Raw genomic sequence first — 27,005 nt, forward strand, 5'->3', positions numbered from 1 at the left:
CAGCAAGGAAGAAGCCCCTGCTCCATAACTGTTTGGCCATAATGACCATCGTTATGTTTGGAGGAAAAAGGAGGTTGCTTGCAAGCCGAAGAACACCATCCCATCCGTGAAGAACGGAGGTGGCAGCATCATGCTGTGGGGGTGCTTTGCTGCAGGAGGTACTGGTGCACTTCACAAAATAGATGGCATCATGAGGAAGGAACATTATGTGGATATATTGAAGCAACATCTCAAGACATCAGTCAGGATGTTAAAGCTTGGTCGCAAATGGGTCTTCCAAATGGACAATGACCCCAAGCATACTTCCAAAGTTGTGGCAAAATGGCTTAAGGACAACAAAGTCAAGATATTGGAGTGGCCATCACAAAGCCCTGACCTCAATCCTATAGAACATTTGTGGGCAGAACTGAAACAACTTTTCCCGTGGTGCCTCAAATTCCTAATGAGTTAATTGTTACATGATTAATTTAATCTAGTAACAATTAAACATAGTAGGTAATTATTCGATAAATAATAGTCATCACAATAATGAAAGTCACGTCACAACGCCGTTTTTTCATTTGCTCTTTTGCAGGTTTGACCATATAATTTCTGCCATTCTAGCGAAGTTTCCTCATCTGCTTGCATGCGCCTTCCCTACAGTGCATTCAGAAAGTATTCAGACCCTTTGACTTTTTCCACATTTTGTTGCGTTACAGCCTTATTCTAAAATTGAAGAACTTATTTTTACCTCATCAATCTACACACAATACCCCATAATGACAAAGCAAAAACAAGTTTTTAGAAATGCTTGCAAATGTATGAAACATAAAAAACCGAAATATCACATTTACATAAGTATTCAGACCCTTTACTCAGTACTTTGTTGAAGCACCTTTGGCAGCGATTACAGCCTTGAGTCTTCTTCGGTATGCCGCTACAAGCTTGGCACACCTGTATTTGGAGGGTTTCTCCCATCCTTCTCTGCAAATCCTCTCAAGCTCTGTCAGGTTGGATGTGGAGCGTTGCTGCACAGCTATTTTCAAGTCTCTCCAGAGATGTTAGATCTGGTTCAATTACGGACTATGGCTGGTCCACACAAGGACATTCAGAGACTTGTCCCGAAGCCACTCCTGTGTTGTCTTGGCTGTAGGGTCGTTGTCCTGTTGGAAGGTGAACCTTCGCTCCAGTCAGAGGTCCTGAGCGCTCTGGAGCAGGTTTTCATCAAGGATCTCTCTGTACTTTGCTCTGTTCAACTTTCCCTCAATCCTGACTAGTCTCCCAGTCGCTGCTGCTGAAAAACATCCCCACAGCATGATGCTGCCACCACCATGCTTCAACGTAGGGATGGTGCCAGGTTTCCTCCAGAAGTGACGCTTGGCATTCAGGCCAAAGAGTTCAATCTTGGTTTCATCAGACTAGAGAATCTTGTTTCTCATGGTCTGAGAGTCTTTAGGTGCCTTTTGGCAAACTCCAAGCGGCCTGTCATACTGTTCTACTGAGGAGTGGCTTCCGTCTGGCCACTCTACCATAAAGGCCTGATTGGGGGAGTGCTGCAGAGATGGTTGTCCTTCTGGAAGGTTCTCCCATCTCCACAGAGGAAATCTGAAGCTCTGTCAGAGTGACCATCGGGTTCTTGGTCACCTCCCTGACCAAGGCCCTTCTCCCCCTGATTGCTCAGTTTGGCCGGGCGGCCAGCTCTAGGAAGAGTCTTGGTGGTTCCAAACTTCTTCCATTTAAGAATGATGGAGGCCACTGTGTTCTTGGGGACCTTCAATGCTGCAGACATTTTTTGGTACCCTTCCCCAGATCTGTGCCTTGACACAATTCTGTCTCGGAACTCTACAGACAATTCCTTCGACCTCAAGGCTTCGTTTTTGCTCTGACATGCACTGTCAACTGTGGAACCTTATATAGACAGGTGTGTACCTTTCCAAATCATGTCCAATCAATTGAATTTACCACAGGTGGACTCCAATCAAGTTGTAATTACATCTCAAGGATGATCAATGGAAACAGGATGCACCTGAGCTCAATTTCGAGTGTCATAGCAAAGGGTCTGAATACTTATGTCAATAAGGTATTTCTGTTTTTATTTTTAATACATTAGCAAACATTTCTAAAAACCTGTTTTCACTTTGTCATTCTGGGGTATTGTGTGTAGATTGATGAGGATTTTTATTTATTTAATCCATTTTAGAATAAGGCTGTAACGTAACAAAAAGGCAAGGGGTCTGCATACTTTCCGAATGCACTATATATCAAGGTGATTTGGTACTTCCCTTATGCACTACACTTTTCCGAGCGCTAACTATACCACAGGCCAATATAGTCTACCAGTCTAACTGTCTATCCTGCCCTCTATCCACCATTCATAGTGACAATAGTGGTAGGTGGATCATTTGTCCAGATCGGCAATAATATATACACATTTTTGTCATTTAGCAGACGCGCTTATCCAGAGCGACTTACAGTTAGTGAGTGCATATTATTTTTTATCATACTGGCCCCCCGTGGGAATCGAACCCACAACCCTGGCGTTGCAAACGCTATGTTCTACCAACTGAGCTACATTCCTGCCGGCCATTCCCTCCCCTACCCTGGACGATGCTTGGCCAATTGTGCGCCGCCCCATGGGTCTCCCGATTGCGGCCGGCTACGACAGAGCCTGGACCCTCAGCCTTCTGGTCCATAGCCCTGTGTGGCATCGACTGTGCCACAAAAGCATGCTGAAGTGGCAAAGTCGATATCCACGTTTATAAACACATTATTTTGAGTTAAATCTATGAGGGTCGAGGGTGTGCACCTTTTTGTACAGTATAAGGGGAGGGTCATGTTAAGATATTTTTTACATTGGGGAGGGGGTCCATTTAAAAAAAATGACAATTCGAGTTGGAGCAACACTGACTGGGGTTAGCATAACAGAAACTTTCACGGAACAAATAAACACAAAATTGCATGAATTACAGTAAAACACACCAAGGAACCACAACCTGTCTGGATTTAATCTAACCTCCACAGACTGAAGCAAACTGAATAGGCTTTATACTGATGTAAGAACAGTGTCTGGAACCATATTCATCTTCTTTCAATACGTCTCAGGTATGACACATACTGTTCAAGCACCCTGTGCAGTTGAGTAAGAGAACCAATGACCCAAACAACTCTAAAAAATAAGGTAATAGGCTATATACGCTATTAAGGTAATACACAGATAATGTAGACAAATGCACATAGCAAAATAACAGTTGTGATACTCCTTCAACAGCAATTAATTAGCCTCTGTTTAACTGAACAATAATCCTTGACAGACCAAATGTTAAAATAAAAAATTCCCTGAAAGTAAGGATTTATTTGGGTGCCCTTCATCTCTCCCAATAGTGTCCGTGGTCCCATGAAATCTAACAGCTAAGGTCTCAGTCCCACTACTCACCTCCTGAGCCACAATGCTGGAGATGCGGACAGCCCTCTTCACCTGCGTGTTCCTGCGCTCGTTACTGACCACTGGCATCCCGTACTGGGATATACTGCCCCTTCCCCTGAGGGACATGATGGCTGTGCCCTCCTCTTCCCTCTATCTCTTTCTCCTCCACGCGACTGCCTCCTATCCTCCCAGACTCATCTCCCCAACCTCACACCCCCGTCCCCTCCCCTGGGAGAGCTCACACTCACAGGCTCTCCCTGTGCTTCTCTGTGCTGTGAATCCACATAGGGCTGTTTAGGATTCTGTCAAACTGAGTTCAAAGAGAGATAAACAAAACTAATTGTCCAGCTATGTTATTCTTCTGTGGGTGAGTCCTGTCACTAATTTCAGTTTAGGTCTTGAAGCAAAATGCTAATGTTGCTTCTCTTAACGATCTGATGGGTCACGGGACAAGAGGTGCACCGGTGTGGTTCCACCTAATGAGCATCGTTGTGACTTCATCTTCATGGTCATTCCCTATTTTTTTTTGTCTCTCACGCCTCCTCATCTCCCTTCTCTGCCTTGTTCAGGATCAGATTATCAGTTATGTAATGCCCAGAGCCAGAGATCTCTCTCTCTATGAGTAGTCTCCACTCTGCTTTTTAGTTGCTTCGCTGTATCTGTGAGGTCCCACTTACCCTTCTCTCCCCCTCTCTCCTTTTCCCTCTCCATTCCCAAACTCTCTTTCTCCTTCCCCTTCCTCTCTTTCTCACCTCTGTAGAAGTGCTGGACCCCTCAGGATCAGCTGTAATTGCAGCTGGCTCTGTCTGATCCTCCTCTCCTCCTCCTCTCCTCATATCCTCCTCTTCACTCCATCCTCAGGCCAGCTGCAGGACATCATTGATTCCCCCAAATAAACACCAACAGGCTTCCATAAACCTTCTCTCCCTCCCCCTCTCCTTCCTTCTCTCCCTTAGTCACGCACAAGCCACATACTGCATGTTAATGCCCTTAAATAAATGCATGTAAACGGTGTTCATCTTTTTAAATTGAAGATATTTTGCATTACCTTATGGTTGAAGCAGCAGCAGCAGGGATAATTATGCCACTGACACCAGGTAATAGCTATCCTTTCACTGCACTGACCCTCCAGCTGCTAACGTGTGTTAAAGCTAAGCTGATGTTTTATGTTAAATCATGTTTTTTATTTTTTATTCCGATACACCACACTGTGGTGTAGATAGTAGAGACCTTCTCAACATGGCAATGACTACAGACTGATTCTCCTCTAGTATCTAAACGGGTACTGTTTGCCACATCTTGGCTAACTTAGGCAAGACCTTGGGACATACATTGTTACTCTAAACCAATCTCATATTTTATTGACGCTGACAAAACATACCACTGAGTCTGAGAAAATATATTCCACTTCAACAACTATGAATAGGAATATAGAGTATCAACACAAAGATAATCAATCAACATAACTTTGCAACATCTTTGCCCTCCAATTCTCATCAATTTTCTAATGCACTTGTGTGAAGAATAGCAGCTTGCCAAAGTATAGAGATGGCAATCAGTCCGTGGGGCATTTATTTCAGCCTAATCTCAACTGGGAAGTATAGTACTGGGATTAAACAATCAATCCAGTTGATAAAGTGAAAGAAGATCTGGTGGGTGTGTAAGGAGAACCCATGCTTCGTTATCTTTCCATCCCATGTATAACCTTCCATAAGCCGGGAGCTCACCTTGCATCTGTGTTACCACCAGTCAATTCAGCCTCACCCAAGGGCACTATCGATGGAAAGAAGCATCTATGGTTTACCAGAGAGTGACTGGGAGCCATGTCATTTATGACATTGCCCAGGGGAGTTAAGCTATTTGAGCAAAACTGATAATAGGCTGTGTTTCTCTAAAAGGCTACACAGTTAGTAGGCGTTAAAAATCAACAGGTTTGAGCTGACCCTCCGCATTCAAAGGCAAAGCTTTTGAGAGAGTGGTATAAATTAATATGCCGGTATTTGAACAGTGTTGTAAGCTCTAATATCACTGAACTTTTACTCATAAGTACTGGATATTTCAACTATTGGTCAACTATTGTGCTGAGTAACCAAATAAAGTACTAGTACTGTCAGGAAATTGAAATGAAATGTCCATGAACAAACCGACTATTGTCTATGAATCACAATAAAAGCCCCAAAAATACATACACATCACATAGCTGACATGCGGCAAGTAGCCTTGCAATTAAGAGTGTTGGGTAAACGAAAGGTCACTGGTTCGAATCCCCAAGTTGACTAGGGGAATAATCTGTTGATGTGCCCTTGAGCAAGGCACTTAACCCTAAATGCTCCTGTATGTTGCTCTGGATGAGAGTGTCTGCTAAATGACTAAAAAGTTATGTTTGTCAGAGCTGTACTTTCACAAACAAAAGATAAGCTATATCTATATGCCAAATGTGTTACAGTAAAATATTAGAGGGTGTTAAGCATCGAATCTTCAGTACACACACAGTACTCCCAATTTTGCATCTGTTTGCTAAAACTGGAACTATTATCTGAGTGATTCACTCAAGTGGATACATGATAAAATTGACCTGGGTTTAAAATGTAGCAAATCTATTGAAAATGAAATACAGAAATATCTCATTTACATACAGTTGAAGTCGGAAGTTTACATTCACTTAGGTTGGCGTCATTAAAACTTAGTTTTTCAACCACTCCACACATTTTTTGTTAACAAACTATAGTTTTGGCAAGTCGGTTACGACATCTACTTTGTGCATGACACAAGTAATTTTTCCAACAATTGTTTACAGACAGATTATTTCACTTATAATTCACTGGGTCAGAAGTTTACATACAAGTTTACATGCAAATCAATCCCAGAACAACAGCAAAGGATCTTGTGAAGATGCTGGAGGAAACAGGTACAAATGTATCTATATCCACAGTAAAACAAGTCCTATATCGACATAACCTGAAAGGCCCCTCAGCAAGGAAGAAGCCACTGCTCCAAAACCGCATAAAAAGCCAGACTACGGTTTGCAACTGCACATGGGGACAAAGATCGTACTTTTTGGAGAAATGTCCTCTGGTCTGATGAAACAAAAATAGAACTGTTTGACCATAATGACCATCGTTATGTTTGGAGGAAAAAGGGGGTTGCTTGCAAGCCGAAGAACACCATCCCAACCGTGAAGCACAGGGGTGGCAGCATCATGCTGTGGGGGTGCTTTGCTGCAGGAGGGACTGGTGCACTTCACAAAATAGATGGCATCATGAGGAAGGAAAATTATGTGGATATTCCAGTTTCAACTGTTCTGCCTGCGGCTACGAAACCCCTACCTGTCCCAGACCTGCTGTTTTCAACTCTAAATGATCGGCTATGAAAAGCCAACTGAGAGACCTGAGCCCTAGGACCATACGTCGGGACTACCGGCCGTGGTGACTCCTTGCTGTCCCCAGTCCGCCTGGCCTTGCTGCTATTCCAGTTTAAACTGTTCTGCCTGCGGTTATGGAACCCCTACCTGTCCCAGACCTGCTGTTTTAAACTCTAATGATCGGCTATGAAAAGCCAACTGAGATTTATTCCTGATTATTATTTGACCATGCTTGTCACTTATGAACATTTTTGAACATCTTGGCATGGTTCTGTTATAATCTCCACCCGGCACAGCCAGAAGAGGACTGGCCACCCCTCATAGCCTGGTTCCTCTCTAGGTTTCTTCCTAGGTTTTGCCTTTCTAGGGAGTTTTTCCTAGCCACCGTGCTTCTACACCTGCATTACTAGCTGTTTGGGGTTTTAGGCTGGGTTTCTGTACAGCACTTCGAGATATTAGCTGATGTAAGAAGGGCTATATAAAATAAAATTGATTGATTGATTGATTGATGTGGATTAGGGGTGGGCGATATGAGCTAAAATTCATATCACGATATTTTCCACTGTCCAGACGATATCGATATGATATCACGATATATGACGTAAAAAAATATGAATCACATTTTAATATCCCTTCTTGGTTAAATTATATTAGTTAAGGAAAAATATGTATTTGAACCTTATATAACCAGAAAGAGTGAGGCATTGGACCGTATGGACCTGAAAAGTTTTTATTTGTATTGTGCAAACATGCATTCCGTAAACATGAGGTAGGTAGGCCTATATATATATATATATATATATAAATTAGATATTAAGTAAAATTAAATAAAAAATAACAGGAGATAAAGAAAATAAGGTAATTACAAATTCAAATACGTGTGTTTGTTTTGGCTACGGTCCGTAGATATGTAAAAAACTAACCGTTTGAAACTAAACCTTTCAAGCCTCAACCATCAATTATCAACAATATCAACAAATCTTCACTAGAACTTTCTTCACAAGTTCCGTGCCAGGAATACCAGCATGTTGACTGTTTCTGGCTTTAGTGCTGCCCTGTGACATGTCACCACATTGCCCCCAGTGCTGAATGCCCTCTCAGAGGGGGCACTTGTGGCAGGGATGCATAAGTATTTCTTTGCCAGACAACTCACACGTGGAAAATTAGATCCGTGAAATCGCCACCACTCCAAAGGATCAGACTCGCTGTCTGCTGCCGTTGCCAGAATGTAGCTATTCAGCTCTTGCTCAATGATCTGCCTCTCTGAACATGAGGCAGGTGCACTGCTGGTCTGCTTAAAGAAGCTCCCAAGGCTCTTCTTGGGCTTCTTGCCTGATTGATGAGCAGTGGAAGCTTCTTTCTCCCTGTCAGTGTGATCCTCTGCAAGAGACGATTTTCCCAGGGCTGTGTTCTCCACCAGGAGGGCTTCGGTCTCTGAGGCAGCTCTCACCTTAAAAAATGAAAATAATTAAACTTTATTTGTATAGCACCTTTCATACATAAAATGCAGCCCAAAGTGCTTTACATTTGAAGCAATAAAACAAGAACAAATGAATAAATACCTTAATGTCCTCCAGTTTCTCAGCGGACATGTACCTGGTCTTGAACCTTGGATCTAGAAAGGTAGCCATGGAGAGCAGCTCATCTGTTGCAGGGTCAGTGTACTTGTTATTCAAGTAATCAAGAACCTTGATCTTGATCTCTTTGGTCAGTTCTGTATCGTCCTTGCTCAGATTTAGAACCTCTGCATTTAACAGATTGATGACAGGCTTCAAATAGGACACGCTCACATACGCTTCTCCTTTCAGGGCATCTGTAAAGTCCTGGAGTGGCTTCAGTGCTGCTGTGACTGATTCCAAGACCTGGATGTCTTGCCAGGTAGGTACAAGGTGCCGTGTCTTTTTGTCCCCTGCCAGGACCTGTGTAATGGCCTTTTCCTGCTCCAGGACTCTTTCCATCATTTTCAGACGAGATCCCCACCTTGTCGGAGATTCTGTGATGAGCTTGTGCAGGGGCAGGCTTAGTTCATTCTGTGCTGTCATCAGGGCCTTCTGCTTTTTCCAGCTGTATGAGAACGTGCTAACCACCTTTTTGCAAACCCCTGTGGCCCGGGAAATCGCACACCCCTGTGGCCCGGGAGCGTTTTGGACACTCCTCTCTGGAAATTGGGAATAAGAAATCAAAATAATAGGGTGAAAAATAATCGAATCACAATACAATAATAATTAATAATAATGCATTTTTATATAGAAATCACAATACAATATAACTTTTAATCTTTGTTTGAGGATTTACGGCATTTACATTCAACTGTTACACATTTTACAAATCTGATGTGCTTAGATTTAGCCTACGGTACATGGCTGATGTGAGCTGTATTTTTTCTTAATAATAAGCATCATACAGGGTAGGCCTAGGCTACAGTCCTGAAACTTACCAATAGCATTGTGCAGCCTGTGTCCGAAACATCCAAGGTTTGCCCACTTGTTCAGCTGCAATGCCTTGATCATGTTCGATCCGCTGTCGGTCGTCATACAAACTTGACGCGACTCTTTTAATCCCCAGGACGACAGTATGTCCCTCAGCCCACCTGCAATTATTTCCCCGGTGTGGTCGTCTGGGAAATAAGACGTCTGTAGGCACTTACTTTTCAGTTTCCAGTCACCGTCTATGTAATGGATTGTGAGGCTTATATAAGGTTCTGTGGTACGACTTGACCATAGATCGGCAGTAGTGGAGAAGAATGGAATGTTATTTATCTCACTGTAAACTCTGTCCCAGCATTCTGTGTAAAGCTGTGGCAGGCATTTTTGGCTAAAATATTTGCGGCTCGGGATCTCATATCTTGGGTCCAGAGTTTGAATCAACTTTCTGAACCCCTCTTTCTCCACAGTTTGAATCGGTACCATGTCCTTCGCTATGTGATTTGTAATCGCAGCTGTGATGTCTATCCATTTTTTGCTCGTCTTCTCATAGCAAGTACCGGCAGCAAATGATGATATAATTGATTGTTGAGTGCGAGTCTGGCTTGTCTTCGGGCGAGCTCCTGGGCTTACTGTCTCACGCATTCTGGTGCATTGTTCATACTCACGGACATGTATGTTTTTTAAGTGATTGAACAGGTTGGTCGTGTTTCCACCTTTTGCTAAGACAACACGACGACACAACTTGCATAGGGTAGTGTTTTGGTCGGGGTCGGAGATTTTAAAGCCAAACCAGTTCCAAACAACAGAGGTGCCCCCTTTCTTCTTAACCAATTTATCCTCCTGCTCTTGAGCAACATCAATTTCTGTGTTTTCGCTCATCCTGGATTGTAAAGTTTTCCCCCAATAGTTAACCTGCCTCCTAACTGCAGCTGCCTGCACACTTCTTTGTTGCTAGCACTACATGCGTGCAACAAGTGCATGCGACGTGCGCTCATAAAAATAGGTCAACATATTAACATACATTCTTTTATTCGTAAGAACCAAGAAAGGTTGGATAAAAAAAAAAAAAAAAAGATGTAGCTACTTAGTACTATCACTCAGTTGAAATTTGGAACAAAAAAATATTGATGCAAAATTCGAATTTATGAATTCTGAATAAATCGCGGTATCCATGATATTGCTAAATCCATATCATGGCGCGGCACAATACCGGTTTTTACTATCAAACCGGTATATCGCCCACTCCTACCCAGTAACTACAAAGATACAGGCGCCCTTCCTAACTCAGTTGCCGAGAGGAAGGAAACCGCTCAGGGATTTCACCATGAGGCCAATGGTGATTTTAAAACAGTTACACAGTTTAATGGCTGTGATAGGATATAACTGAGGAGGGATCAACAACATTGTAGTTACTCCACAATACTAACATAAATTACAGAGTGAAAAGAAGGAAACCTGTACAGAATAACAAATATTCCAAAACATGCATCCTGTTTGCAATAAGGCACTAAAGTAATACTGCAAAAAAAGTGGCAAAGAAATTAACTTTTTGTCCTGAATACAAAGCGAATTCAACACAACACATCACTAAGTACTACTCTTCATATTTTCAAGCATCGTGGTGGCTGCATCATGTTATGGGTATGCTTATCATCGGCAAGGACTAGGGAGTTTTTTAGGATAAAAAGAAACAGAATAGATGTAAGCACAGGCAAAATCCTAGAGGAAGACTTTCCAACAGACACTGGGAGACAAATTCAACTTTCAGCAGGATAATTACCTAAAACACAAGGCCAAATATACACTGGAGTTGCTTACCAAGACGACATTGAATGTTCCTGAGTGGCATAGTTACAGATTTGAATTAAATAGTCTTGGAAATCTATGGCAAGACTTGAAAATGGCTGTCTAGCAATGATCAACAACCAACTTGACAGAGCTTGAAGAATTTTTGTAATAATAATGGGCAAATATTGTACAATCCAGCAGTGCAAAGCTCTTAGAGACTTACCCAGAAAGACTCACAGCTGCAATCGCTGCCAAAGGTGATTCTAACATGTATTGACTCAGGGGGTTGAATACACATCTAATCAAGATACTGTATATTTGGGATTTATTTTCCATAAAGTAAAAAAAGAGTTAGAATTGTTATTCTACTTTTACATTACAGAGTATTTTGTGTAGATCGTTGACAGAAAATAACAGTTAAATCCATTTTCATCCCACTTTGTAACACAACAACATGTGGAAAAAGTCAAGGATTGTGAATCCTTTCTGAAGGCACTGTATCTGAAGGCACTGTATCTAGTCCCCTCATTTCTAAAAGGTAAAACAGATACAGTGGGGTCTAAAATTATTGACAACCATGATAAAGATGAGGGGAAATGACTGTATAAAATAAATAATTCAAATACCGAGCTATATTGTATGCTCCAAAAAAGGTATTAGCCATTTCTTAGTGGATTTTGATGTGTGCTTGGGGTTATTGTCTTGCTGAGTGTCCCGGATTTTTGTTTACTATGTTACGTCTAGTCTATGACACCAGCCTGGTGGCCCTTCTTAAGGTCAATGACATCATTAACTTTACCAAGTACTAGGACATTTTAGCCAAAAACCTGGTTGCCTGGCACAGGAAGCTGAAACTTGTCCGCAAGTGGATCTTCCAGCAAGACAATAACCCCAAGCACACATCGAAATCCACTAAGAAATGGTTAATTGACCACAAAATCTATATTTTGCAATGGCCATCTCAGTCTCTGGACTTTTTTTAAAATACAATATAGCACAGTATTTGTATTATTTATTTTATACAGTCATTTTTGTTCATCTTTATCAAGGGTCCCAATAATTATGGACCCCACTGTATACAGTGGGGAAAAAAAGTATTTAGTCAGCCACCAATTGTGCAAGTTCTCCCACTTAAAAATAAAAAAATAAAAAAATAAAAAAAATATAAAAAGATGAGAGAGGCCTGTAATTTTCATCATAGGTACACGTCAACTATGACAGACAAAATGAGAAAAGAAAATCCAGAAAATCACATTGTAAGATTTTAAATGAATTTATTTGCAAATTATGGTGGAAAATAAGTATTTGGTCAATAACAAAAGTTTCTCAATACTTTGTTATATACCCTTTGTTGGCAATGACACAGGTCAAACGTTTTCTGTAAGTCTTCACAAGGTTTTCACACACTGTTGCTGGTATTTTGGCCCATTCCTCCATGCAGATCTCCTCTAGAGCAGTGATGTTTTGGGGCTGTCGCTGGGCAACACAGACTTTCAACTCCCTCCAAAGATTTTCTATGGGGTTGAGATCTGGAGACTGGCTAGGCCACTCCAGGACCTTGAAATGCTTCTTACGAAGCCACTCCTTCGTTGCCCGGGCGGTGTATTTGGGATCATTGTCATGCTGAAAGACCCAGCCACGTTTCATCTTCAATGCCCTTGCTGATGGAAGGAGGTTTTCACTTAAAATCTCACGATACATGGCCCCATTCATTCTTTCCCTTACATGTATCAGTCGTCCTGGTCCCTTTGCAGAAAAACAGCCCTAAAGCATGATGTTTCCACCCCCATGCTTCACAGTAGGTATGGTGTTCTTTGGATGCAACTCAGCATTCTTTGTCCTCCAAACACGACGAGTTGAGTTTTTACCAAAAAGTTCTATTTTGGTTTCATCTGACCATATGACATTCTCCCCATCCTCTTCTGGATCATCCAAATGCACTCTAGCAAACTTCAGACGGGCCTGGACATGTACTGGCTTAAGCAGGGGGACACGTCTGGCACTGCAGGATTTGAGTCCCTTGCGGCGTAGTGTGTTACTGATGGTAGGCTTTGTTACTTTGGTCCCAGCTCTCTGCAGGTCATTCACTAGGTCCCCCCATGTGGTTCTGGGATTTTTGCTCACCGTTCTTGTAATCATTTTGACCCCACGGGGTGAGATCTTGCGTGGAGCCCCAGATCGAGGGAGATGATCAGTGGTCTTGTATGTCTTCCATTTCCTAATAATTGCTCCCACAGTTGATTTCTTCAAACCAAGCTGCTTACCTATTGCAGATTCAGTCTTCCCAGCCTGGTGCAGGTCTACAATGTTGTTTCTGGTGTCCTTTGTCAGCTCTTTGGTCTTGGCCATAGTGGAGTTTGGAGTGTGACTGTTTGAGGTTGTGGACAGGTGTCTTTTATACTGATAACAAGTTCAAACAGGTGCCATTAATACAGGTAACGAGTGGAGGACAGAGGAGCCTCTTAAAGAAGAAGTTACAGGTCTGTGAGAGCCAGAAATCTTGCTTGTTTGTAGGTGACCAAATACTTATTTTCCACCATAATTTGCAAATCAATTCATTTAAAATCTTACAATGTGATTTTCTGGATTTTTTTTCTCAATTTGTCTGTCATAGTTGACGTGTACCTATGATGAAAATTACAGGCCTCTCTAATCTTTTTAAGTGGGAGAACTTGCACAATTGGTGGCTGACTAAATACTTTTTTTCCCCACTGTATGTGCGTCCTCCATCCATTACCTGTATTCAAATGGGTCTGACCATTAGCCCTAAGCAAAACATTCCAACTTTGGGGGACACTCGAAGAGACGACAAGGTTGTCCTTTATTGTACATGATATAGTATCCAAAAACATCTTTGATAATTTGATAATTGCCTTGAGTTTTCATCAAGTAAAACAAATATTAGCCAATACTGAATTACAATCAGCTCACATTTCCGTGCTGTGTACAGTAAATCTATCCATCCACAGTAACATACCAGAGCTTTGCTGTGCACTGCAGTGTGTAAATAATTATATGCATGCATACTCCTCAGCTGACCCTAGACCTAATTAAGGTTTGCTGTAGTAAACAAGCTCCCAGCACAGCTCAGGCAGTACAGTATTACTTATCTGTATGACCATGGACTGTCTCACTGACTTATAACTCCAGCCAGGCTGTTCTGTTCTGCCTCACTGGGATAATAAGCCCCACTCTGAATATGGATGGGAGAGGAGAACTGGGTAAGCGTATGACACTAACAATTAATTGAGGATGGGTGAGGGCTGGGTTAGTGAATGATGCTAACAATTAATTGAGTATGGCCTGCATAGGTAAGCTAGATCTAGCTCAATGTTGATGTAATGGGAGAACTGTTATCCCATCCATATATGAGACTCTGGGGCTATAGGGAGGGATTCCCTGTGTTTCTGTGTCTATGCAACAGCAGTGTCACCGGCATAGTTTTACAAGCAGTGTTTCACTGCCTTTAATAGATTTACTATATGTTGAGACTAAGCATATTCTACTCCAGTCAACACTGTTCTTGTGTCTTTTATCTAGTATAGTAAAAAAAAAAGTATGATTCATGAGCTTGAGGTAAACGTGAACTACTGTCCTGCTGAAGTCCTGCTAAACATCCCTGAAGACCTGGAGGTTTCCATTTTAGTTTGCTAAGTCCTTTCTAAGTTAATTCAAACATAGAGAAGCTGTACAGTGGCTTGAGAAAGTATTCACCCCCCTTGGCATTTTTCCTATTTTGTTGCCTTACAACCTGGAATTAAAATGGATTTTTTGGGGGGTTTGTATCATTTGATTTATACAACATGCCTACCACTTTGAAGATGCAAAATATTTTTGAGCCTGCATAACTATTCACCCCCCTCCCCCCCCCCCCCCAAAAGTCAATACTTTGTAGAGCCACCTTTTGCAGCAATTACAGCTGCATGTTTCTTGGGGTATGTCTCTATAACCTTGGCACATCTAGCCACTGGGATTTTTGCCCATTCTTCAAGGCAAAACTGCTCCAGCTCCTTCAAGTTGGATGGGTTCTGCTGGTGTACAGCAATCTTTAAGTCATACCACATATTCTCAATTGGATTGAGGTCTGGGCTTTGACTAGGCCATTCCATGACATTTAAATGTTTCCCCTTAAACCACTCAGGTGTTGCTTTATCAGTATGCTTAGGGTCATTGTCCTGCTGGAAGTTGAACCTCCGTCCCAGTCTCAAATCTCTGGAAGACAGGTTTCCCTCAAGAATTTCCCTATATTTAGCACCATCCATCATTCCTTCAATTCTGACCAGTTTCCCAGTCGCTGCCGATGAGAAACATCCCCACACTCTTCAGTAAAGCCCAGATCTGTGGAGTGTACGGCTTAAAGTGGTCCTATGGACAGATATTCCAATCTCCGCTGTGGAGCTTTGCAGCTCCTTCAGGGTTATCTTTGGTGTCTTTGTTTCCTCTCTGATTAATGCCCTCCTTGCCTGGTTCGTGAGTTTTGGTTATTCTTTCAATTTTTTAATAATGGATTTAATGGTGCTCTGTGGGATGTTATTTATTTATAACCCAACCCTGATCTGTACTTCTCCACAACTTTGTCCCAGACCTGTTTGGAGAGCTCCTTGGTCTACATGGTGCTACTTGCTTGGTGGTGCCCCTTGCTTAGTGGTGTTGCAGACTCTGGGGCCTTTCAGAACAGTTCATGTGACACTTAAATTGCACACAGGTGGACTTTATTTAACTAATTATGTGACTTCTGAAGGTAATTGGTTGCACCAGATCTTATTTAGGGGCTTCATAGCAAAGGGGGTGAATACATACGCACGCACCACTTTTCCGTTATTTATTTTTTAGCATTTTTTTAAACAAGTTATTTTTTTTATTTCACTTCACCAATTTTGACTATTTTGTGTATGTCCATTACATGAAATCCAAATAAAAATCCATTAAAATTGCAGGTTGTAATGCAACAAAATAGGAAAAACGCCAAGGGGGATGAATACCTTTGCAAGGTACTGTAGTTGAGACTGAAGTTGGCAGAACAATCAGTGAACTCCAGACAGATAGGTGACTCACAGTGACTCTGATTGGAGCGCTGTGTGATTGGAGGTTGTATTTGTGTGTCCCGGGTGTCCTAACACCTCAGTTACTCATACAGCCTAGAACACTGCTCCCACGCCGAGGACACTGTGTGAAAAATAACGAGCTCCAGACAAAACAATATGGTTTTATAACATTTCCTACAGACTCATCTTAGCACCCAGAACCAAATCAGCTGCTCGGCTGTCACAAGAGACTACCTAAAGACCAACAGAACAAGCTAAAATACATACAGTGCCGTGAAAAAGTATTTGCCCCCTTTCTGATTTTCTCTATTTTTGATACTGAATGTCATCAGATCTTCAACCAAAACTTAATTAGGTAAAGGGAACCTGAGTTTGCAAATAACAACAATTTATTTTATTTTATTTAACTAACAAAGTTATGCAACACCCAATTCCCCTGTGTGAAAAAGTAATTGCCCCCTTACACTCAATAACTGGTTGTAGTTGTTGATCAGTCTCTCACATCATCACTGTGGAAGAATTTTGGCCCACTCTTGCATGCAGAACTGCTTTAACTCGGCGACATTTGTGGGTTTTCAAGTATGATGGCTCGTTTCAAATCCAGCCACAACATCTCAATTGGGATCAGGTCTGGACTTTGACTAGGCCATTCCAAAACTTCAAATATGTTGCTTTTTAACCATTTTCATGTAGACTTGATTGTGTGTTTTGGATCATTGTCTTGCTGCATGACCCAGCTACTCTTCAGCTTCAGCTCACAGATGGATGGTCTGACATTCTCCTGTAGAATTCTCTGATACAGAGCAGAATTCATGGTTCCTTCTATTAAGGCTAGTCGTCCAGGTCCTGAGGCAGAAAAGCATCCCCAAACCATCACACTACCATCACCATGCTTGACTGTTGATATGAGGTTCTTACTGTGGAATGCAGTGTTTGGTTTTCGCCAGACATAACGGGACCCATCTCGTCCATAATGGGACCCATCTCGTAAATGAAATAAGTATGTAATTGTTGTGTTATTTGTTCACTCAGGTTCCCTTTATCTAATATTAGGTTTTGGTTGAAGGTATGATAACATTCAGTATAAAAAATATGTAAAAGCAGAGAAAATTATAAAGGGGGTAAATACTTTTTCACAGCACTGTATGTGATTCGTGCTTTCTACATACACTATTCTACATACACTATAAAAATTACAACAAACAACATCCGGCATTATGAGTAATGCAGGTTCCATGTGTTTTCTTCATAGATCTGGGGCAACTTGAGTCAGTTGAGGGGGAGGTGTAAGAAGCAGGAGAGGTTTTCCATCGGGATCCTCTGTTTAACCCTGAAAGCGCCAAAAGGGGTAGAAATCCTTCTGAAATTTAAGGACATTGTCAAGCAACTAATGACCAACAATAAAAACACAATTTACCATGATTTCTGTGTTAATATGGAGGAATAAAAAATCTCTCTTTTGTATACTAGTGGTGCTGAAAATGCTAAAAGTGTTGACTCAATAGTGCTTTGTGATAAAAGCACCACATTTGGCACAGAGGTAGATGTACAGTGGGGTCTAAAATTATTGACACCCTTGATAAAGATAAGCAATAATGACTGTATGAAATACACTACATGACCAAAAGTATGTGGACACGTGTTCGTCGAACACCTCATTCCAAAACCATGGGCATTAATATGGGGTTGGTCCCCCCTTTGCTGCTATAACAGCCTCCACACTTCTGGGAAGGCTTTCCACTAGATGTTGGAACATTGCTGCGGGGACTTGCATCCATTCAGCCACAAGAGCATTAAGAGGACGGGCACTGATGTTGGGCGATTGGCCTGGCTCGCAGTCGGCATTCTAATTAATCCCAAAGGTGTTCGATGGGGTTGAGGTCAGGGCTCTGTGCAGGCCAGTCATGTTCTTCCACAACGATCTCGACAAACCATTTCTATATGGACCTCGCTTTGTGCACGTGGGCATTGTCATGCTGAAACAGGAAAGGGCCTTCCCCAAACTGTTGCCACAAAGTTGGAAGCACAGAATAGTCTACAACATAATTGTATGCTGTAGCGTTAAGATTTCCCTTCACTGGAACTAAGGGGCCTAGCCCGAACCATGAAAAACAGCCCCAGACCATTATTCCTCCTCCACCAAACTTTACAGTTGGCACTATGCATTCGGGCTAGTAGCAATCTCCTGCCATACGCCAAACCCAGATTTGTCCGTCGGACTGCCAGATGGTGAAGCATGATTCATCACTCCAGATAATGCGTTTCCACTGCTCGGTAGTTAGTGTTGCAACCGAGGACAGGCGATTTTTATGCACTACGCGCTTCAGCATTCGGCGTTCCCATTCTGTGAACTTGTGTGGCCTACCACTTCGCAGCTGAGCTGTTGTTGCTCCAAGACGTTTCCACAATAACAGCACTTATAGTTGACCGGGGCAGAAATTTGACAAACTGATTTGTTGGAAAGGTGGCATCCTATGACGGTGCCATGTTGAAAGTTACTGAGCTCTTCACTAAGGCCATTCTACTGCCACTGTTTGTCTATGGAGATTGCATGGCTGTGTGCTCGATTTTATACTCCTGTCAGCAACGGGTGTGACTGAAATAGCCGAATCCACTAATTTGAAGGGATGTCCATATACTTTTGATTATATAGTGTAAATAATTCAAATACTGAGCTATATTCTATTCAATTTTTTTGTTGAAAATTATATTATTTTATACTAATACAACTGCTCAGAAAAAAAGATTTTGTTTAACAAGGAATATTTTTTTCCTCAAAAAGGTAGGGGTCAAAATTATTGACACCCCTAAAGATTCTTATAAATAAAGTAGTCAAAAGTTTAGTATTTGGTCCCATATTCCTAGCATGCAAGGACTACATCAAGCTTGTGACTCTACAAACTTATTGGATGCATTTGCAGTTCATTTTGGTTCTGTTTTCAGATGATTTTGTGCCCAATAGAAATGAATGGTAAATAATGTATTGTGTCATTTTGGAGACACTTTTATTGTCAATAAGTTTCTAAGCACTTCTACATTAATGTCGATGCTACCATGATTATGGATAATTCTGAAAGAATCGTGAATAATTATGAAAGTTACAGAGGGTCAAAGATCATACCCCCAAGACATGCCAACCTTCCCTGTTATTGGTAATGGTGAGAGGTCAGCGTGACTTGAGTGAATATCCATGGGGCAACCATGGTAACAGTCTGATGTATTAGGCAATACGCCCAGGGCCTTTTCTCAATTGGATTGTCTCACCTCCTGCATCCTCTCTCCTCCGTACTCTCTCGCCTCCTTTTGAAAAAGATAAAGGGTAATCAGGGAGCGGCGGAAAGGAGGGAACATGGCTTGTATGAAATGAGACTCTGCTTCTCTACTCACGTGTCATCAGGCAAATGAAGTTTACAGGTGTGGATCCCCAAATAAATGTGTAAAGTGATCAAAACAAATTAAGTTAGTTGTGCACAACATTTTATAGATAAAACGATAAGTAGCATATTGTTTTTAAATGTGTGCATGCTTTCTCCTCCGACAAAACAAAAGCTGATTCAAAGGGGGTGTGGCAGATTTCAAAACACTTCCGCAAAGTACTCAGGTAGGATATACATGACTATCCTCAATGAAAAGTGGCTATCGAGGAGCGGAGGGCCTTTTCTCATTTGGTCAAGTCTGTCCTCCGCCATCTCTCCTCCGTCCTTTCTCCTCTGTGACCCGGAAAACAATAAGTGGTTGAGTGTCAATACATTAGTAGTCCTCCACTCCTCGATAGCCTCCTGTTGGCGAGGAAGTACAAGCGTATCCTACCTTAGTCCTTCGCAGAAAAGCTTTGAAATCTGCCACACACCCTTTGAATCAGCAACTGTTTTCTCAAAGCATTCAAACATTTTAAAAACGAAATGCTACTTATCCTTTTATCTATAAAATGTCTTGCACAACTAGCTAAGTTATGTTTTTATCACTTTATACATATATTTTAGGATTCCACCCTGTAAATGTCATTTGGGGTGGCAGGTAGCCTGGCGGGTAGGAGTGTTGGGCCAGGAACCGAAAAGTTGCTGGATCGAATCCCTGAGCTGACAAGGTAAAGAAATCAGTCGTTCTGCCCCTGAGCAAGGCAGTTAACCCACTGTTCCCCGATGATGTCGATTAAGGCAGCCCCCCATACCTCTCTGATTCAGAGGTTAAATGCAGAAGACACATTTCAGTTGTACAACTGACTAGGTATCTCCCTTTGCCTGAAGTGCGGTTGGAGAAGGAGAGTCTAATTTCATACAAGTGCATTTTTGTCCACTTTCCCTCTCCTTGCCGCCTCTCCTAGATTACCTTTGACCTTTTTCAAAACGAGGCCAGACAACGGAAGAGAGGGGACGAAGGAGTTGAGCAAACCAATTGAGAAAAGGCCATGGACGCTCTTCAGTTTGCCTACTAACGAATTGACATTTCCTCGACCACTCAACCACTTATCAGCTTCCGGGTCACAGGGGAGAGAGAACGGAGGAGACTTTTTCCCAAATGAGAAAAGGCCCCATGACTAGTGAACCTCCTCATGTCTCCCCCTCCATAGCTGTCCGGTCCATTAGGCAGAATTAATAAAACTCCTCTCAGGTGGCGTGGTGGGCTGCTGGCCTGCTACAGTGTGTTACTGGGCTGCTCCACTGTGTATAATATCGCTTCAGCTCTGTCCAACCGCCTGAAGTGTTTGAACAAGAAACACTAGTGTTGAAAGAAACGGAAATGCTTGCATTTCAAATTGGAGATGCTCTGAGCTGCATCTTCACTCCTAGTCCTAGAATGATGCTGGTAGATAGTGTGTGTGAGAGTTTGCAGGCCTTTTGGTTTAGACCTGAGCACTTTGTGAGGTGATTTAGTTCAGCAAAATCACTTAAATTAGTTGATAAGCTTATTGAGGCACAATACAAAAGCATTCGACTCTATATTTTGCAATATAACCATGCAGTCATTTCCGTCAAGCTCTGTACTCTACAGTGACAAGTTTACCAGCAGCGACTGAATTTAGAGCAAAACTATCTGGATAGTGTTGCCACCCTCAGGACAGATACTGCAATGGCAGACTACATAAGGAGCAAGGTGTCTGTGAAAGCCTCTCAATACTGCAGTTTGTCATGAAATAGTGTCATCCCATCAATACACATCCACTAGTAAGAGAAGAGCAGCGACTAACCTGAGTGACTTTCTTAGTGACCCCGTGTGTGCGGTCCATCAGTTTACAGGGGGCGATGATGTCAATCTCCGCAGACGAGAGGGCCACCAGGGGGTCCGGCCTGTTGTCCAGTGGGTTGAGCTGTGTCGCATGACTTAAGGTCCGGAAGCGGATGAGGTTGGGGTCAGACGTGGAGTCAGATGTAACATTACGCAGACTGGACTTCATTCCGCCTGGGAAGGAATAAATATACACTACCAGTCAAAAGTTTGGACACACCTACTCATTCAAGGGTTTTTCTTTATTTGTACTATTTTTTACATTGTAGAATAATAGTGAAGACGTCAAAACTATAAAATAACACGTATGGAATCATGTAGTAACCAAAAAAGTGTTAAATAAATCAAAATATATTTTATATTTGAGATTCTTCAAATAGCCACCCTTTGCCTTGATGACAGCTTTGCACATTCTTGGCATTCTCTCAACCAGCTTCATGAGGTAGTCACCTGGAATGCATTTCAATTAACAGGTGTGCCTTCTCAAAAGTTAATTTGTGGAATTTCTTTCCTTCTTAATGCATTTGAGCCAATCAGTTGAGTTGTGACAAGGTAGGGGTGGTATACAGAAGAAAGCCCTATTTGGTAAAAGACCAAGTCCATATTATGGCAAGAACAGCTCAAATAAGCAAAGAGAAACGTCAGTCCATCATTACTTCAAGACATGAAGGTCAGTCAATACAGAACATTTCAAGAACTTTGAAAGTTTCTTCAAGTGCAGTCGCAAAAACCATCAAGCGCTATGATGAAACTGGCTCTCATGAGGACCGCCACCGGAATGGAAGACCCAGAGTTACCTCTGCTGCAGAGGATAAGTTCATTAGAGTTACCAGCCTCAGAAATTGCAGCCCAAATAACTGCTTCACAGAGTTCAAGTCACAGACACATCTCAACTCTTCAGAGGGGACTGTGTGAATAAGGCCTTCATGGTCGAATTGCTGCAAAGCAAGCACTACTAAAGGACAGCAATAAGAAGAAGAGACCTGCTTGGGCTAAGAAACACGAGCAATAGACATTAGACCAGCGAAAATGTGTCCTTTGGTCTGGAGTCCAATTGGAGATTTTTGGTTCCAACCGCCGTGTCTTTGTGAGACACGGTGTGGGTGAACGGATGATCTCCGCATGTGTAGTTCCCGCCGTAAAGCATGGAGGAGGAGGTGTTATGGTGTGGAGGTGCTTTGCTGGTGATGCTGTCTGTGATTTATTTAGAATTCAAGGCACACTTAACCAGCATGGCTACCACAGCATTCTGCAGTGATACGCCATCCCATCTGGTTTGGGCTTAGAGGGACTATCATTTGTTTTTCAACAGGACAATGACCCAACACACCTCCAGGCTGTGTAAGGGCTATTTGACCAAGAAGGAGAGTGATGGAGTGCTGCATCAGATGACCTGGCCTCCACAATCCCCCGACCTCAACCCAATTGGGATGGTTTGGGATGAATCGGACCGCAGAGTGAAGGAAAAGCAGCCAACAAGTGCTCAGCATATGTGCGAACTCCTTCAAGACTGTTGGAAAAGCATTCCAGGTGAAGAGAATGCCAAGAGTGTGCAAAGCTGTCATCAAGGCAAAGAGTGGCTATTTGAAGAATCTAAAATATAAAATATGTTTTGATTTGTTTAACACTTTTTTGGTTACTACATGATTCCATATGTGTTATTTCATAGTTTTGATGTCTTCACTATTATTCTACAATGTAGAAAATAGTAAAAAATAAAGAACAATCCTTGAATGTAGCTCAGTTGGTAGAGCATGGTGTTTGCAACGCCAGGATTGTGGTTTCGTTTCCCACGGGGGACCAGTATGAAAAAATAAAAATAATGTATGCACTCACTAACTGTAAGTCGCTTTGGATGAGAGCGTCTGCTAAATGACTAAAATGTTTGTCCAAACTTTTGACTGGTACTGTAGATAGATATTTAATTGCCTGTGACTTAAGAGTTGAATGTACTGATTGCATGATACAGTATAAGGAGATATTGAACAGATGGAACATTAATGTAAGACAAGCATTAATCAATTACATGTTCTTTAATCCTCAGATTTCGTTATGCCACCCCGCCCTAAACCTCCTTTTTGTGTCCCATACATGTCCTCTACCTGCCCCTGTCCTTGTCCTTGCCACCACCCCCATCCTGATCTCTGTCTCCTGCCCATGACCCCTATCCCCTGTCCCCATCTTGCCCTCTACCTGTGCTGCTGGGCCGCGTCTGGAGCTTCCCGTGCCAGCTGGCCCGTCCCCTGCGAGTCTTGATGCCGTCCACAGAGGAGGCGTGCCGCGGGCTGCAGAGGCTCTCATAGGAGCGGCTGGGCATCACGCTGCAGTTGGAGCCACACTCCTCGTCCACCCAGAGGCAGTGCAGCCTGGGGGAGGACTGGGAGAATCCCAGGGCCAGGGACAGGGCTTGAGGGGCATCCGAGGGGTCCCCGGTGGGAGAGACAGGGTCACCTATAAACACATATAAAATAAACGCCATTTAGCAGACACTTTTATCCAAAGCAACTTACAGTTAGTGTATATATTTTTGTAATTGACCCTAGTGAGAATAAAACCCACAACCCTGTTGTTGCTAGCATGATGCTCTTACCAACTGAGCCACACAGGACTACTCACCTCCCAGCAAGGCCCTCTGGTCCTCATTCCAGAGTAGTACCCCAGTGCCCCGCAGCCGCTGGCGCTCTGGCAGGGACAGCAGCTTGTCCAGGGCTACAGACTCATGCCCCAGGGCAGGGAGGTCCCGCTGGTGGCCCAGCTCGGTGTCATCCTCCAGGGATTGTTTACTGCTGCTGAGGGAGCGGAGCAGGGCGGAGGGCAGGCGAAACCTATGCCGACGTGCTGCAGGTCAGAGGGGAAAGGTCAGAGGGAAAAGGGGAAAGGTTTCTGACTACATTACACACTGCACCAACATCATTAGTAAAACAATTACTTCATTACTACACTCTTAGAAAAAAAGGTACCGAATTGTACTTAAAGGGGTACAAACGCATGTGACTGTAGTGGTACCCTGTGTCCATTGTACCATTAGTTATAGGTACATAACTGTACCCAGTTCGTATCTTAAAAGTTTGTTCCTTTTAAGTGGCAAAAATGTACCTCTTCCCTATACCGAGTCCCTCAAGTGTGCACGCCTTTCCGACATCCCACTTCAAACACCAATATTGTGAGTTCTGGGGGTAGCCCTGGCCGAGAATTGAACCTGGGTTCAGTGACTGTCAAGCCAATACCTTAACCATTATGCCAAGAGGTACCTCTTGACTAGGTCTCTCAGTGTTCAGTTAAAGGAAAGATCCACTCAAAAACAATATGTTGGTATTTTTTTCATTAGTCCACTGTTAATACAGTCAAGTTTTCAAGATATTGGACTTTCAAGAAACAACTTTGGGACAGTATCAACAGTGCACTAGTGAAAAATAAATACAAAAATACCTAAATATCTTTTTTGAGTGGATTTTTATTTTAAGGTCGCTACAATATTAATTACAGCTCTTTATTGTCACATGCTCTTATGTAAGCCTTTATAAAGACTGGCAGCCGACAAGCTCAACCTTTAATTAACATAAACAGAGACCACTTAAACTGGTACAACACTTCCACTCACAGGTGGCCAAAAATAACAAACTGAAATCCATGCCCCACTAAGCCACGCCTCCAATTATTGTACAAAAATGTACCATTATACTACAGTACATTATCCACACATGTACCTTAAATGGTACCGAACAGTACCATGTGAGATCATATGTGTACCTCTGAAGGTACATTGTGTATTTCTATATTTTTGTACCTAAGGGAAAAATACTGTACCCTAAAAACTCACTCATTACCTCAATCTCTTCCTGACTTACTAGAAGTAGATTTGTTAAGGTTTTCCACACAGAGGATCTTATTTGCTTACCTAGTGGCAGCCAGGGGATGGGCAGCTTGTTGAGCTCTCTGGTCGGGGAGCTGGGAATAGGTGGATCAGTGGGCAGCTCAAAGTTGAGGATGAACATGATCACCAAGCCATCTTCATTCTTCACTGGCACCACGTCAATTTTGCAGGAGAAACACATACCTGGACACAGAGACATACACATCACCACCAAAGTGAGAAAACACCTGTATTTTAAAGCACATGAATGAATGCATACCAAAGTTCTCCTCTAGAGAGAGACACACAACAGCAGATGAAAGCTGCAGAGATCTGCCAGGGGAGTGGCCAACTGGGCAAAAACTGGTTGAATCAACGTTGTTTCCAAGTCATAAAAAAAAAAAGATCAATGTGATGGCGTTGAATCAACGTGGAAAACTGATTGGATTTGCAAAAAGTCGTCAACTTAAGGGCATTTCGTCTTTTTTTCCTCCAACTATGGTGACAATTTTTTGTTGATTTCACATTGAATTCAACAAAAATGAATTATCTGCAGTTATCATTCAATATTCAGGATAGTACTGTAATAGGCTACATAATAACGTAAACATGTTTTTTGATGTCATTTGCTGAGAGAGGCACTGACTGCTCCTTCTCGTCCACCTGTGTAAGGTGACAATTATACAGAACCAACCCTGGCAGAGAGCTACAGCTATGCCAGGAGCCAAACCAATCTGGCTTCCCCTGGGAGAATGGGAGAAGGAGAGAGGGGAGAGAGAGAAATTGGAAGAGAGAGAGAGGGGGGGGGGCATAGAGGTCACTGACTGACTGTGGAGGGATGGGGAGGAGGTAGTCAGAGAACGGGTTAGGATGAAGGACACATAGGACAGGCCTGACAGGGACAGTAGGAATATACCGCATCATCATCCCCTCCCGGATTAGAGCTCTAACATGGCCCCTTATTCTGCCTAATTCATCTCAATGATATCACACAGCCATCTACTGTACTGCAAAACCATCTGCTACTGAACACTTTGTTCCCGGACGCACCACATCCTAAATCCATACAGATTTATATGCACATTGGTTTAGTCACCTTTTACATGTGGAGCACACCTGAGAACACTTCAATAGCTAGATATAATAACAATGGTGACCCTATCAAAAACTGAGTGAAGGTATACAAAGGACTTTACTGAAATCATTGGCTGGAATTATAAGAGTCCAAGTGGAAAAAGTGACCCAAATGAATTTAAGACTACTGGTAGAAACATTTTAAATAAACATTAGCATAATGTATATAATATTTTCTGTACCTGCAGGGGATCAATAGACTATATCACAAAGAGCCAAGGACAAGGGCAGTTATCAGGGGCAATACGGAAACTGGATCATAGTTCTCATGAATACAATAAGCACCATATAAACCAAAATAAATGATAGATTATAACCCCCTTCCCTCATCTCTCTCCCTCTCAGTCTCCCCCTTCACTTTCTTTTTTCCCCCTCCTTATCTCTCTCTCATCATCACAAACTGTGAATTACTCATTGGAGATTTCTTTCTCTCTTTGTCTTCATGAAATATTTACATATTAGCCTGAGGAGAGAGCTGAACTATTGATCTGTCTGTTCCTCCACTATCTCATCTCTGTCTGCAATAACACAGGCAGGCAGGGGACAGCTGAGCTGTTCAGACCGTTTAAAACTTTGCCAAGACCAGAGATGAGAGATGCCTGACACAATGATGGATATACATGTTAGTCTCAGCCAATAATACTGCTCATCTAGCCTGCATGAATACATATCATGAAGTGATGGAGGAACAATGACAAATCAATGACAGACAGCTCGCACTCCAGCAGTGCCCAGCTCAGATAAGCAGCTGAGATTGAGTCTGTCTGAT

General features: G+C 42.5%; 1 protein-coding gene across 1 annotated transcript in view; it reads right to left on the reverse strand.

Annotated features, from left to right (window-relative positions):
* Window positions 1–27,005, reverse strand: part of LOC311150716 (voltage-gated inwardly rectifying potassium channel KCNH2-like) — a gene marked incomplete at both ends in the record, with an annotated part of 84,653 nt that overhangs the window by 36,384 nt on the left and 21,264 nt on the right. Inside the window, 4 exons of the mRNA XM_084188235.1 lie at window positions 21,212–21,423; window positions 23,443–23,700; window positions 23,866–24,087; window positions 25,148–25,306. Coding sequence (XP_084044361.1) covers window positions 21,212–21,423; window positions 23,443–23,700; window positions 23,866–24,087; window positions 25,148–25,306 — 851 coding nt within the window. The remainder of the gene's footprint in view (window positions 1–21,211; window positions 21,424–23,442; window positions 23,701–23,865; window positions 24,088–25,147; window positions 25,307–27,005) is intronic.

The sequence above is a fragment of the Coregonus lavaretus genome (assembly GCF_964263955.1).
Source record: "Coregonus lavaretus genome assembly, chromosome: 23".
In the NCBI taxonomy this organism is placed as follows: domain Eukaryota; kingdom Metazoa; phylum Chordata; class Actinopteri; order Salmoniformes; family Salmonidae; genus Coregonus; species Coregonus lavaretus.